This window comes from Oncorhynchus clarkii, chromosome 20, assembly GCF_045791955.1.
Source record: "Oncorhynchus clarkii lewisi isolate Uvic-CL-2024 chromosome 20, UVic_Ocla_1.0, whole genome shotgun sequence".
Lineage (NCBI taxonomy): Eukaryota > Metazoa > Chordata > Actinopteri > Salmoniformes > Salmonidae > Oncorhynchus > Oncorhynchus clarkii.
The window spans coordinates 21,389,870-21,405,966 of NC_092166.1; the positions used below are offsets into that span (position 1 = coordinate 21,389,870).

Sequence of the window (16,097 nt, forward strand, 5' to 3'; positions counted from 1 at the left end):
GTCATGCATAACTCCCCAGCTTTTTAGTTTGAATTTGATTTGATTTACCTCCCACGTCTGCCTCTCTCTTTCATTCAGACATCCAAGGATGCACATCAAAACTGGCCTTGTGGACGCTCACCTGTACTGCCTGAAGAAGTCTGTGGTCGACTTCCTCGCTGATAACAAGTGAGGCCCTTTTCACATGTTTGACTTTGGTTGCGTCCTAAATTGGACGTGGCCTTTGTGTATGAACTTTAGCATGTCATTGCATGTCAAATCTTTGCATGTCATCACAAATGTATTTTATATTAAATGTACACGGAGTGTACAAAACAGTAGACATAGACTGACCAGGTGAATCCAGGTGAAAGCTACGATCCCTTATTGATGTCACTTGTTAAATCCACTTCAATTAGTGTAGGGGAGGAGAAAAGGCTTAAAAATCATTTTTTAACCTAAGACAATTGAGACATAGATTGTGTATGTGTGTCATTCATTGGGTTAATGAGCAAGATGAGATTCAAGTGCCTTTGAACGGGGTATGGTAGTAGGTGCCAGGCCCACCGGTTTGAATCAAGAACTGCTACGCTGCTGGGTTTTTCACGCTCACCAGTTTTCCGTGTGTATCAAGAATGGTCCACCACCCAATGGACATCCAGCCAATTTGACACAACTGTGAGAAGCATTGGAGTCAACATGGGCCAGCATCCCTGTGGAACGCTTTTGACACCTTGTAGAGTCAATGCCCCGACAAAGTGAGGCTGTTCTGAGGGCAAACAGGGGTGCAACTCATATTAGGAAGGTGGTTCCTAATGTTTTCTACACTGTGTATGTAAAATAATTTTTTTAAAGGTACCAATAACCATCCACATAAATGTGAATACAGTGTGTTGCTAGATACAGGTGAAATAACGAATGGCACCTTTCTTGCCAAGTTGCATGCCTGTTGAACTGGAGTTAATATATGAACAGACTGTGACTGTGGAAAGGCTTTGAGACTGGTATGTATTCTTATTAGGTGTTAATTTGTTTTACAATGTGCCAGTTTATTGAGCAGTTTATTAGGCTTTTACCCCCCTTGAGCATTAGTGTCAGAGGTACACCTCAATCACAACTGTGGTGATCATCTCACTTCCTCATACTTCTTGTACTACTTCTTTTCAAGTGCAATCACTTTGGACCAATCAGAAAGTCTGTTGTTTATTGCCCATTTTAAATGTTTGGGTTACCATATATAATAGGGCCACCACCATAGATTTACTTAAAGCTTATAACATATAGATGTAATTTATAGGAGCTCTATAGCCACCACCACCAGATCAAATGATCCATAATTGTAAAGATATACATACACCTGATCATTCAAAGCCAGGCCAAGCAATTCAATGCATTGTTAGATTCCTCACTTAGTTGAAATGCATCTCACTTTGATAAATGTATGTCCTATTGATGCAGCCTATATTTCTAATGGTGTTACATGAATCTACTCACATTCTCCAGCCCATACATCCTAGGCAGGGGATTCCCCCCCCCCCCCCCCCACCCCCCACCACGCCCACCACCAGCAAGACCAAAAGCAGAAGCTCCACCCTTCTACTCCTCCACCCACCCCCAGTCTAGGCCCCCAATCCCTTTGTGCTTGTTAAACTGGTATTGTGGGGAGACCCAGCAGCTCCTTTAAGTGGTGTTGAAAATAAGCACAGGTGGCATTAATTGGAGAGTACATTGACTCACTAGCTCGATCCCTTTCCCTTCAAATATACATTTTCTACCGGGGATTTCCATAAATGTGCAGCAACGCAGCTGCTTGTTCCTGCTGCTTCCCATTGCTTTGACATATTTTAATTGAACCTTTATTTAACTAGGTAAGCCAGTTGATGGCCTACCCCAGCCAAATCCTAACCCAGACGACGCTGGGCAAATTGTGCGCTGCCCTTTGGGACTCTCAATCACGGCCTGTTGTGATACAGCCTGGAATCAAACCAGGGTCTGTAGTGACGCCTCTAGCACCTACAGCACTGAGATGCGCCACTCGGGAGCCCTATTTATTCACCAGTCCTCCTGATATGAATATAATTTCATCTAATCTGCCGTCCAGACTCAGGAGACCCCAATACCACTACTCTCCTTTTTATCTCATCAAAGTAGGTTGACTTTAAATTCAGCTCCCTTTTCTTTCATATTCTCCCCTTTTCCTTTTTCCCTCTCTCTCTCTTTCCCTCTCTCACTCTTCCTCTCCCCCTCTTTCTCTCCCTCTTTCTCGCTCTTCTCTCTTTTGAAGCTGCTCTGCTGTGGAGCGCTCACGGAGAAAAATGGACAGAGTAACTGTTGTTTCTTTCTCAGCATTCAGATGGAAATTCTAATCTCCCTTCAAAGAAACTAAAAAGAGAGTGAGGAGGAGAGATGGAGAGGACATGGAGTGTAGTGAAGAAGTGAGGAGGAGGAGAAATTAAAATTGCCTACAGGGCGTACTTGGATGTTTAAAACCTTGATTCAGCCTTATTTTTTTTTTCACCTGTTAGGAAACCCTTGAACGTGTACACCATGACATGATCATGGTTGTTTCTTTGTTTCTGGTTAGCATAAAACCCTCATGAGCAGGGTTGGGCATTCAGCTTGTGAGAGTGTTCAGTACATGGACATTAACAATGTACACTCAAAGGAATTGTCCTCCTTCTCACGCCCCTCTGCCTACTTCTATCATTTGGATTGACCATGAGGAAATATCTCCCTCAACCTACGCTGACAATTATTGCTCATAGAAATAGACTGAGTAGAATGTGCCTCCCCATTCAGGTCAATTGCCATGGTCAGATTTCTATGCCCGCTCTACTAATTCTAATTCTATGTTATTACTCTTCAAATGATTTGCGGGTCAAAGGTTACACACATCAGGAGGGTAAAATGCACCTTTTACTTTCAGTGAATGTACTATTTCAGCAATTCGGTAACTATTGTGTTTTGTTTTTCTCTCAAAGATCAATCTCTTCGATTCGGGGAGAGTTAGTCCCGTATCTGGTCCGCAAACAGTTCTCTAAATCCACCAACTCTCCGAAGGTCATCGATGATACTCATCAGAACCTAAAGAAAAACGATAGCAATGTAAACTTAGGTAATGAACATTCCAAATAGAGTATGCTTGAACATTTAAGACTTTCCATAGCTAGGTTGTAACTCACGTCATGTTCATGCGCACACACACGCACACACACACATTCACCTGTGTGTATCTGCTGAAATATGTGTGTGTAGAGATCCAGATCTCATCCAGGGATGAGGAGCTGCTGCATCTAACCCAGGAGAGGTCCTGTTGGAATGACCACCGTGGGGACATGAGCGATGCCTACCACGGAGGACGCCTGCGCTGCTACGTGCACATCATGGACGAGGGAATATGTTACCGAGTCAACACGCTAGCGGCCTACATCGAAGCCAATCGCCTGGTGAGTGAGTGAAGGGACACTGTGTAGAAAATGTGACGCTCTTGGTTATTTTACAGAAACTCTAGTTTAATAGCAGGCTCTGTGACCAACATAACGCCAGAGTTGTGGGTTTGATTCCCACGGGGGAACAGTGTGAAAAAAATCTATATATATGAAAATGTACACACTGGATAAGAACGTCTGCTAGATGGCACAAAAAAAATAAAGAAATGTTCATATATTTCAATAAGGATGATTCCTGAACATGACTGACAGTATTGCTTTATCCTCATCCATTTTCTCTCCTGTGTTCCAGGCCCCTAAGCTGTTTGACGAGCCTGCAGTCCATCCATCAGCAGTGGTCTCTGAGCGCTGTCTGGTGAGTAACTACTATGACCAACAGGGAACGCACTAAGAGTAGCTAGATGGGTGGTTTTCTTAGACGTCTGGTACAATGTGGATTTTCTGACCGAGTCTGAGAGTGAGTCATTCGCAGGATTGAGAGTTTCTGGTGAGAGAGGGTGACATTAGAGTGAGTGTGCTTTGGTGAGTCACATGATATTCTTGTTAGTTGTCTATGCGGTAAGATGCTGTAGGTGTCATAGAGGATTTATGAGTAAAGCTCAATTCAGATTGGTATCTGCGATAGTCCGGCTTCCCATTGTGATATATCTCGCTGGGGACGCACAGCCCGACCTTCGCACCTCCCCAAAATGTCCAACCAACGTGGATCCGCGTACGTGGCTCTTAATCATTTGAATATGGCAATGGTTGGATTAATTGCTTGAGCCGCGCTGAGAATTAGAAAACTATGAAAGTATATTCCAGAACTGCTGTACGGCCATGTACGCCTTTAACTGTAGCCAACCATAACTTGATATATCTGAAACAGTCTGAATAGCGGAGCATGTATGAGCGCATCCGATGCAGATTAGGGAAATGTTTAATGGAAATGTTTAACTTGCAGTGTATTTGAGGTTTAAAAAGGCTTCTGAAGTTTATAATTTCTAAGTCTGAAATTACAGATTACAGATTTTTTTTGTATACAACCCCTAAAAAAAATGTCCATTAATTATAATCCACATAATAATTCACATTTCCTGTTGCTGCAGGATTATTCTCCTGCTAAATTAAGGTCCTACATTTGTAGGTTGCCTCTCCATTATCTTTATGTTCAAACTGCTTTCCCAACTGTGGTACACATTTGAGTTCTAAAATATCATCTTCTTCTCTCATTAACAGACATATAAAGAGAACATTTTTACACTGGAATTTGACTCACTAATATAGCAAAGTGTGTGAAGGGATCAGAGCGAAATGTCAATTCTGCCGTGGTCTTTTCTGCTTATTATCTTTTTACTGACAACGTTCTACCACGTCTGCCTATTGTCTGTTAGATTGGTGCAGACAGCATAATAGGAGCTTCCTGTCAGATCTCAGACAAGACATCCATCAAGAGATCGACGATCGGAGTGTCCACCACTGTCAGGGAGAAGGTCAAAGTAACCAACTCCATCATCATGCATGGAGTCACCATCGAGGAGGGGTGAGTAGAGTCTAATGTATACAGATTTGGACCATTTCTACCACTGAGCCCTTAGACCCAAGGACAGTCATTTTACCAGAAAGTCACAGATGATACTTTGTGGTGGAGCGAAAGCAGTGGAAGAAACAATGATATTTCCATTTGAAAAAGGCTGGGCAGTCAACTCCCTTCCCCAATTAAGCCTAGTATACTGTTGAACCACATTAGGGGATCAAGTAGGTTTCAGAGGTCAGTGTAGAGGGAGAGAGAGGACCAAGGGGAACAAGTAGGTTTCAGAGGCCAGTGTAGAGGGAGAGAGAGGACAAGTAGGTTTCAGAGGCCACTGTAGAGGGAGAGAGAGGACAAAGGGGAACAGGGAGGGAGGGAGATGGCTGCAGCGCGAGGGGACTGACTGAGGCTTGTTTTATGTGATATGTGGGTAAAATGGAGAACTCTATGTTGACAATGTCCATTGGTGTGCAGTGAACCAGAGCATGCTTACAATGTAATACAAAAACACATAGGTGATGAATATACATGGTTAAACGTCTGGATTCTCAGCAACAACGTATTTCACTTCATCCATATAACTCACAAGTTGTTGCACAGTGAGTTGATAGACTTGTGAACATATTTGCACCAAAATCACACTTGTTTTCTACCTTGAAAGTTTCATTTTCAACTATTTATTGTGGGTGGATTGCTGACTCTGGAAAGTAAATCTACTATGAATTGGGGGGTTTTCAGTCTAGCATTGGGAGACATTTTTAATTAAAGTATTTTCACTCGTGCTGGCCGGTTGAAAGGATGTCCGGGCTGGTGATTTAAAACTGCAAGCATGACATGAATCGCAGGAGAGCGACCACTGAGAAGTAGAAAAGGAGTCTGTTATTTTAAATTCACAGATCCTCAAATCCTGGGGAAGAGCTTTAACTGGCAGAGTTAGGCTTTAGCACAGTCCCTCTTAAAGACAGGGAGGCCAGAGCCAGTGTAGGTACCCTCATGTCCCAGTTAGTGCAGAAAAAGAAAGACATGGCAATTCTTTCACAACATAAAACAATGTAAGAGGGGATTAGTAAATCCCTGGCATGTTAAAGAAGGCACTTGCATTTTTGGGCCCTTTGTTTGCATGTAGGAGGGCTTGTTTACAAAGCTAAGGATATTTGGGGGGTCGAGGGAGGCCGGCGGAAGAGGTGGGTGGTTAAGGTGGGGGGGGCTCACAGCAAGGAGGAGCATAGTGTCAGTAATTAGTGGTGTTTCAGTTGGGCTTCTTTGGTGGTCTCTCTGTTTAAAACTCCAATCCTTGTAATCTCCAATTGCCATCCACCCCCCAGCCGGGTTCCCTCCCTCCTCACCCCCCTCTCCCTCCAACCCTACCACCACCACCTGAATAGAATGCCCTCTGTGCAACAGCAGCCAATACAAACCTGCCTGTGTGAGTGGATGCAGGGCCTAGCGTGTCAGAGGCTCATGCATGTTGCTCCTCAGCCCGCCCCACAGAGCTCAATCTGTTGGTTCCCCCAGCCCTCCTGACTAACCCTAACCCAACACACTACCTCAGAGTCTTTCCAACTGCTGGTACTGAGATGTAGCATGCCTCTGCCTGCCACCCAGGGTCTGGAGTTTCACTGTGACAGTTACATATGGGAAGATGAGATTAAACCCTGAATTGAGGTTCATTGATTTCCACTTTTTATTGATGAAACTTAAACTGCACAATCAAAGGTATGAAGAAACTATTTGGAATTTTGATAATGAGTAAATTAACAGTAAATGAAGATTGGGCTGAGAATTTGAAAGATCATTGACTTCTTACCATAGAGAATTTCTACTCCACTCAAAGGAATTAGTATATTGCCAACCTAGACCCCAAACCAACCTACTGTCTGAAATCCATTGTTTAGAATGAGTTCAGTGCTAATAATGATTACAACATGGGGGTTTATTTCGACATGGGGGTGTGCTCGGTCTCAGCTTTGATGAACTGTCTATAATGTTTCATTACTGCATGTCCTCAACAACACAAACCTGACGATATCGAATTACATGTTGTTTTTTTTAAATGTTTTTTTTAATGTTTTTATCTTTTATTTCACTATATAAGCCAGTTAAGAACAAATTCTTATTTACAATGACGGCCAAACCCGGACGACGCTCCCATATGGGACTGCCAATCACGGCTGACTGTAATTCGGCCTGGATTCATTTTTTTTCTGTCTTTTTTAGTATATATTTCAATCTCTTTTTTAAATTTTTAAATTAAACTTACCTTCCGGCAACCCGCCTCAACCAATGTGATACGGATCTGCTATTTTTAGAATCTATAGCTAGAACCTCCATCAGAAGCTAGCCATCAGATGCTAACCAGCTAATTAGGTACAAGCTATTTAGTCATTGTTAGGCACTGCTAGCGGCCTTTACCTTTAGCTCAGACACCAGAAGCTTTTAGCCTGGATAATACCCGCCAGTCTGCACAGCACGATATCAACCCTGAGCATACCAGACTGCTTTTCTCCACTAGATCACCAGATTCCTGCCATAAGCTCTGGACCATTACTTCAGATCATCGCAACTAGCGAGCTGCTACTGAGTGGCCCAGCCCTGAAGCTAGCCTTGAGCCAGGCCCATCTCCCGGCCTGCTCAGTGGACCCTATGATCACTCGTCTACACAGATGATGCCTCCCGGACTCTTCACTAACACGACTAAAAGCCACTACATCACCGGATTCCTGCCGTAAGCTCTGGACCTTTGCATCACATCATCGCAGCTAGCTCGCTGCTACTGAGTGGCTATAGTGGCTAACGCCCTTGTCCCGAAGCTAGCACAAGTTAGCCTCAAGCCAGGAGTATCTCCCGGCTAGCAAACTTAACTACTCCAGCTACAATACCTCTTTTGCCAATTGGCCTGGACCCTTTGTCGAAACGGAGCCCCGCCGATCCATCACGACTGGTCTGCCGATGTAATTCCGCCCGTTGGGTCCTCAACCGGCCTTTGCCGGACGTCGGTGAAGATGCTAGCCCCGGCCTGCTATCTTTATGAACGCCGTGTCTCCCGCTTAATAGCGCAGTAACGACTACCTAACGGCTTCCCTGTTTCATCTATTGCTGTTCACTGGACCCTATGATCACCTGGCTACATAGCTGATGCCTGCTGAGCTGTTTTCATTCATCACGATACTCTATTTTGTTTATCTGTCGGTCCCAGCCTCGAACTCGGGCCCTGTGTGTAGTTAACTGACACTCTGACAATTCAATGCCATTTTACCTGTTGTTGTTGTCTTAGCTAATTAGCTGTTGTTGTCTTAGCTAGCTCTCCCAATCGACACCTGTGATTGCTTTATGCCTCGCTTTATGTCTCTCTCTAATGTCAATGTGCCTTGTATACTGTTGTTTAGAGTAGTTATCATTGTTTTATTTTACTGCGGAACCTCTAGCCCCACTCAACATGCCTCAGATACCTCTTTTGTCCCACCTCCCACACATGCGGTGACCTCACCCAGCATAACTAGTGCCTCCAGAGATGCAACCTCTCATTGTCACTCAATGCCTAGGTTTACCCGCACCCTACCATACCCCTGTCTGTACATTATGCCCAGAAATCTGCTCCTTTTATTGTCTGTCCCCAACGCACTAGACAACCAGTTTTGATAGCCTTTAGCTGTACCCGCATCCTACTCCTCTGTTCCTCGGGTGATGTAGAGGTTAACCCAGGCCCTGTGTGTCCCCAGGCGCTCTCATTTGTTGACTTCTGTAACCGTAAAAGCCTTAGTTTCATGCATGTTAACATCAGAAGCCTCCTCCCTAAGTTTGTTTTACTCACTGCTTTAGCACACTCCGCCAACCCTGATGTCCTTGCCGTGTCTGAATCCTGGCTTAGGAATGCCACCAAAAATTCTGAGATTTCCATCCCCAACTACAACTTTTTCCGTCAAGATGGAACTGCCAAATGGGGAGGAGTTGCAATCTACTGCAGAGAGAACCTGCAAAGTGCTGTCATACTTTCCAGGTCTATGCCCAAATAGTTTGAGCTTCTAATTTAAAAAAATATTATCTCCAGAATTAAGTCTCTCACTGTTGCCTTCCTGTTATAGATCCCCTCTAACCTCCCAGCTGTGCCCTGGACACCATAGGTGAATTGATTGCCACCTATCTATCTTCAGAGTTTGTTCTGCTAGGTGACCTAAACTGGGATATGCTTAACACCCCGGTCATCCTAATATCCAAATACACCTCTGCTGTTTTCAATCAGGATCTCAGCGATCACTGCCTCATTGCCTGCATCCGTTATGGGTCCGCGGTCAAACGACCACCCCTCATCACTATCAAACGCTCCTTAAAACACTTCTGCGAACAGGCCTTTCTAATCGACCTGACCCGGGTGTCCTGGAAGGATATTGACCTCATCTCTTCAGTAGAGGATGCCTGGTTGTTCTTTAAAAGGAATTTCCTCACCATCTTAAATAAGCATACCCCTTTCCAAAAATGTAGAACTAAGAACAGATATAGCCCTTGGTTCACTCCAGACCTGACTGCCCTTTGACCAGCACAAACACATCCTGTGGCGTACTGCATTAGCATCGAATAGTCCCCGCGATATGCAACTGTTCAGTGAAGTCAGGAACCAATTCACACAGTCAGTTAGGAAAGCAAAGGCTAGCTTTTCCAAACAGAGATTTGCATCCTGCAGCTCTAGCTCCAAAAGGTTCTGGGACACTGTAAAGTCCATGTAGAATAAGAGCACCTCCTCCCAGCTGCCCACTGCACTGAGGCTAGGAAGCACTCACCACCGATTAAATCCACAATAATCGAGAATTTCAATAAGCATTTCTCCATGGCTGGCCATGCTTTCCACCTGGCTACCCCAACCCCGACCAACAGCTCCACACCCCCCACAGCTACTTGCCCAAGCCTCCCCAGCTTCTCCTTCACCCAAATCCAGATAGCAGAGGTTCTGAAAGAACTTCAAAACCTGGACCCGTACAAATCAGCTGAGCTAGACAATCTGGACCCTCTCTTTCTAAAATTATCCGCCGCCATTGTTGCAACCCCTATTACTAGTCTGTTCAACCTCTCTTTCGTATTGTCTGAGATTCCTAAAGAGTGGAAAGCTGCCGCAGTCATCCCCCTCTTCAAAGGGGGTGACACTCTAGACCCAAATTGTAACAGACCTATATCCATCCTGCCCTGCCTTTCCAAAGTCTTCAAAAGCCAAGTTAACAAACAGATCACTGACCATTTCAAATCACACCGGACCTTCTCCGCTGTGCAATCCGGTTTCCAAGCTGGTCACGGGTGCACCTCAGCCATGCTCAATGTACTAAACGATAAAAGACAGTACTGTGCAGCCATATTCATATTCACTCTGTCAATCACTGTATTCTTATCGGCAGACTCAACAGCCTTGGTTTCTCAAATGACTGCCTCAGCTGGTTCACCAACTACTTCTCAGACAAAGTTCAGTGTGTCAAATCGGAGGGTCTGTTGTCCAGATCTCTGGCAGTTTCTATGGGGTACCACAGGGTTCAATTCTCGGGCCGACTCTTTTCTCTGTATATATCAATGATGTCGCTCTTGCTGCGGGTGATTCCTTGATCCACCTCTATGCAGACGAAACTATTCTGTATACATCTGGCCCTTCTTTGGACACTTTTAACAAACCTCCAAACAAGCTTCAATGCACAAACAACACTCCTTCCGTGGCCTCCAACTGCTCTTAAACGCTAGTAAAACTAAATGCATGCATTTCAAAAGATCGCTGCCCGCACCCCGAGCGCCCGACAAGCATCGCTACTCTGGACGGTTCTGGCTTAGAATATGTGGACAACTACAAATAGGTGTCTGGCTAGACTGTAAACTCTCCTTCCAGACTCATGTTAAGCATCTCCAATCCAAAATTAAATCTAGAATCGGCTTCCTATTTCGCAACAAAGCCTCCTTCACTCACACTGCCAAACATACCCTCATAAAACTGACCATCCTCGACTTCGCCAACACTCTCCAACACTCTACTCAGCAAACTGGATGCAGTCTATCACAGTGCCATCCGTTTTGTCCACCACTGCGACCTGTATGCTCTCGTCGGCTGGCCCTTGCTACATATTTGTCGCCAGACCCACTGGCTCCAGGTCATCTATAAGTCTTTGCTAGGTAAAGCTTCACCTTATCTCAGCTCACTGGTCACCATAACAATACCCACTCGTAGTACGCGCTCCAGCAGGTATATCTCACTGGTCATCCCCAAAGCCAACACTTCCTTTGGCCACCTTTCCTTCCAGTTCTCTGCTGCCAATGACTGGAACAAATTTCAATAATCGCTGAAGTTGGAGACTTATCTCCCTTGCTAATTATAAGCATCAGCTATCTGAGCAGCTCACCGATCGCTACAGCTGTACACAGCCCATCTGTAAATAACCCATCCAACTACCTACCTCATCCCCATATTGTTTTTATTGACATTTTTTGCTCTTTTGCACATCATCACCTGCACATATATCACTCCAGTGTTAATTTGCTAAATTGTAATTACTTTGCTACTATGGCCTATTTATTGCCTTACCTCCTTACTCCATTTGCACACTGTATATGGATTTTTCTATTGTGTTATTGACTGTACTTTTGTTTATCCCACTTGTAACTAACTCTGTGTTGTTTTTTTGTCGCACTGCTTTGCTTTATCTTGGCCAGGTCGCAGTTGTAATTGAGAACTTGTTCTCAACTGGCCTACCTGGTGAAATAAAATATATATATAATAATTTGAACCAGGGACTGTAGTGACGCCTCTTGCACTGAGATGCAGTGCCATAGACCGCTGCGCCACTCGGGAGCCCTGACAATGGCATTGTTGTATTTTAAATGTTGGTGTATAATTTGCCCACACGAGGTAGAGGCTGGTGTTGTACTTCAAAATTCATACTTCCTTTAGGTTTTCTTTTAGCAGCGCTGGTAACTGTTGTGGGGGATTTGGGGCCGGGTTGTTCAGGTGTTTCTGGATCAATAGGGTCTTAGGTGGTGGGCGGTGTGGTAATGGCTGTGGTCAGCTCGTTTGTGCGGCTTAAATTGTTTCCTGTAGTTCGATACATTTTTCCATGGCGCTGAGAGGAAATTGTGCAGTGTGAACTAATTTCCTGCAATTCTATGCATTTTGCCATGGCTAATTCTATGTTCTTATGCTCAACCATTCTTACTAAACCAATGGGAACCCCAATCAGTCCCCCTGGGCATGTGCCCTGCCTGCCCCATCAGTAATCCAGCCATGACCAAAATATTCCTTAATTCATCCTTTCTTAAATTTTCTATTTTCACACTGTCTAGCATTTTGTTTTACTTCTGAAAGATTATAATACAAAATATGTCAATTATCTTTTCTGCATACTTTCTGTCTAGTTTTAGTCATTTTAAGTTTAGACTGAATGCATTTTTCCATAAATAAAATAATTGGTGTGGCGGCAACAATGAATGAACACAGGGGAAACACTGACGCTAATCTAGTCTCTTTAGGAAAATAAAACAAGACAGCTGAAAACTCTGAGGGATCATGTTTCCTTTTAAGGGGGGTCAGAGGCAGGAAAGGACAAGGACCTCCCTCAGCTGGGCAATTAGCTGAAGACATGAAAGAGAAGTGTTCATTGTAAATATGTTCTTCTTCCACTCTGAAAAAAAACCTGGCCTGGCCCAGGCATGTCATGTAAACATCAAACTGGGCAAATAAAGTTATAGTTTTTATAGTGCCAAAGTGATCCCTGGAAAATGTGTGTGTGTGTGTGTGTGCGTGCACAGTTTAAAGCAGCCACAGACAACGGGACAATGTTACTGTTCATCCAGAAAACGGCCTCCTTGAAATTGGAGTAGATGTTTAAACAGTACATAAAACCAGGATTTTGACTGTGTTATTTCAGTGTCCACTGGCCAGAAATCAACTCTGCTGCGATGTCTTCACAGATACCCACAAGCTGCACAGTGTGATAATGTACTAGTTCTGACAGTACTAGGACTGACAGTTGATGCTGCTCTGTGTTTGTTCTACAGGTGTAACATCCAGGGCAGTGTGATCTGCAGTAATGCTGTGATTGGCCGAGGTGCAGACATCAAATACTGCCTGGTGGGGAGTGCCCAGCGCATAGAGCCAGATGGTGAGCATACTACTGCCTCACCTCACCTTGCTATCACACACAGTCCCACTCCCCTCTACTCTAACTAGCAGCAGTAGATTCCGGTGCCCCAAAATTTCCCAGGTTTTCCAGAAATCCTGTTTGGTAGATTCCCCAAATCAGGAGAGAATAAGTAGGAAATCCAGGAAACTTTCCACTGGGATTTCTGGGAAAAAAATGGGAGTTTGAGAAAGGTACCTGAATTTTGCGTCCCTCAACGGGCAGAAATGACACATGCTACAAGTCATGTAGTATTGTATCCAGGAGGAATGTTCCAAAAGTAGAAATTGGGATTATTGGGTGTGAACTTTATCAATGTTTATGTGACTGGGTGAATGTGTGTGTGTGGCGCGCGCCTGTGTGTGCCATGTGTTTTATTCTCCTTAAAGCGCATTTAAACCTAACCCTATTTTTGGAATATTCTTAATCCCCTTGTCCATAGTCATTGATCAAGCTGGGGGGTTGTGTGTGTGTTCCTGTGTGTTTGTATGTTTGTGTGTGTTTTGGGGATTGTGGGGGTGGGGGGAAGGGTGTCTGGTGGCTGTTGAATTCCGGGTGGTCCTGGCCTGGTCTCTAACCTCTCCATCAATGACACTGTCAGGGGCGCCCCTAAGATGTCCAAGGCCTGCTCAGCCTAATTGACTGAACAACAGGGTGTTGCTACACCACGGCCCCCTGCACCAAATACTGCAACGTTTACCTCCCTCCCAACCGACCCCCTTCCACCCTGCCCATCCAACTTCCCAGCCCGTTATGGTTATCGGAGTGCGACTGGACCTGATTAGCCTGCCATAACCTGGAAAGCACTGGCTTATGGAACGGCTTTCCCAGAAATCCCAAATTACAAGCTAGATCCTTGTACTTCCCATACACCCAGTCCCCCAGCCCAGCATCCACCCCCATCCCCCTCCCTTGCCACCAACACCACCTAACTCCTATAAGCTTAAAGCACAGCACAGCAAGAGAGCACAATTCAAAGATAGCCCCTGAAAAAAGGCTAACAGAGTGCCACAGAGCAGAGGTTAATATAACCTATCATTATAAAAGCATCACTTATAATAACTGCCATAAAGTCTCGAAATAGCCCGGAGGATGCCAACAACCGTTCTCTTTTAAGTTCTGAAGTCAAAAGCACTTTGACTCATCATATCAAAGTGCCAAGTTCCCCTTCAATTTGAATAGTTTAATCTTAATGATATAAAAAGACCTGTTCTTTTTTTCTTCTTACGTGATATGGATAATTAAGGCCAAATTAATGTTAAACCTGAACTTTGCCTTCGCCGTAAGGTTGGATAGTGCTTAGATACAGCCTTCTCTACTATAGTGACTGTCTCGGATTGATATACTAACACTTAGTTTTGAAGTAAAAGGTATTTATTTTCCCTTTCAATCTGGCTTCACAGGGTGGTCCTATTCATGGCTATCCATCAGACATACAGCTTTGACTTCTATCACCCCAAGCTATTGGCCCACTGTGTATACATACATATTACATGCATACTGTGAACAGTGGGTTCTCTTTTACAGAAATGATATCCATATGAAACAAAGAGCAGTTGCTTTATATATAAATCCCCTGAAGCAGTTGCTCCTCACGGGCTCAGTTTGCTTCTGAACACCATCCGTATCAGGTGGGTTGCCTCTCTCGTCAGAGGATAAATGAGGAGTATGGCTGGTAAAAGCATTATGCCTCCACTCATAAAGCAGTTAGATGGAAGTGTCTGTGGAGAGAGAGAGACCACCCTGTCAGGCAGCTACAGACAGACAGACAGAAGTCTTCTGACTGCACAAGCAGTCAGGTGGCGGTGGGACTCTGCAGGTGTTGCTGCTGCTTCATAAAGGAAGAAGACTGTTCTCCATGCTTCAGGGAGACAGATATGCTCTTCCTCCTCCCCTCCTCTCCCTCACAAATACACTGCTCTCCTTGTGTTTCATGCTCTGTTTCTCTTTCCTCCTAACTCTGAATGCAAAAACAGAGCCTTTGTTCGGATTCCTTCACACTAAAATGTATTTATATGGATCATGAATCACTTTCCCCGGTTTAGTTTGGATTAGCTTTTTTGCTCTGGATGGATAGCAGGCTCTCCTCAGGTTTGTCTCAATAGGCTGTTAGGCATCACCCTTATGTGAGGGAAAGAATCATCTGCGTTCACCTTGTTTTTCTCCTGAAATCCTGATCCCTCTGTCATTGAGAGGGAAAGTGTCGAAATCCTAGAAATGTGTATGATTTGGCACGTTGTGAAAATATACAGTGCCTTGTAAAGGTATTCAGAACCCTTGGATTTATTCCCTTTACTGTGTTACAACGTGGGATTCAAATGGATTCATTTTGCTTTTTGTTTTGTTCAACAATCTACACAAAATACTCTGTCAAAGTGGAAGAAAAATCATATTATTTTCAAGAGAAATTAAATTACTAAAATGTTGTTACATAAGTATTCAGTTCCCTGAGTCAATACATGTTAGAAACACCTTTGGCATCGATTTTAAAGCTGTGGGTAATTCTATAAAAGCTTTACACACCTGGATTGTGCAATATTTGCCCATTTATTCTTTTAACAATTCTTCAAGCTCTGTCAAGATGTTGGGGATCATGGCTAGACAGCAAGTCTTAACAGATTTTCAAGCAGGTTTAAGTCAACTGTAACTTGGCCACTCAGGAACATTCACTTTCTTCTTGGTAAGCAACTTGTGTAGATTTGGCCTTGTTAGGTTATTGGTCTGCTGAATGGTGAACTCCTCTCCTAGTCTCTGGAGTAAAGCAGACTGAAGCAGGTTTTCCTCTAGGATGCTGCATGTGCTTAGCTCCATCCCGTTTCTTTTTATCCTGAAAAACTCCAGAGTATGTGCCGATGTCAAGCATACCCATACCATGATGCAGCCGCCACCATGCTTGAAAAGGTAGCATTTACTCAGTACCGTGTTGGATTTTCCCCAAACAAAAAGTGTTACGAAACCAGCGAAGTGTCTTCCTTTGCTGGTTGCATACAAGATACATATTTTTGTAAATTATGTACATTT

The 16,097-nt window shown here is 44.1% G+C and overlaps 1 protein-coding gene across 1 annotated transcript in view; it reads left to right on the top strand.

Moving 5' to 3' along the window:
* Positions 1 to 16,097, top strand: part of LOC139377322 (translation initiation factor eIF2B subunit gamma-like) — a 45,083-nt gene that overhangs the window by 27,168 nt on the left and 1,818 nt on the right. The window contains exons 6-11 of the mRNA XM_071120341.1: positions 79 to 168; positions 2,961 to 3,094; positions 3,235 to 3,425; positions 3,721 to 3,783; positions 4,802 to 4,950; positions 12,955 to 13,058. Coding sequence (XP_070976442.1) covers positions 79 to 168; positions 2,961 to 3,094; positions 3,235 to 3,425; positions 3,721 to 3,783; positions 4,802 to 4,950; positions 12,955 to 13,058 — 731 coding nt within the window. The remainder of the gene's footprint in view (positions 1 to 78; positions 169 to 2,960; positions 3,095 to 3,234; positions 3,426 to 3,720; positions 3,784 to 4,801; positions 4,951 to 12,954; positions 13,059 to 16,097) is intronic.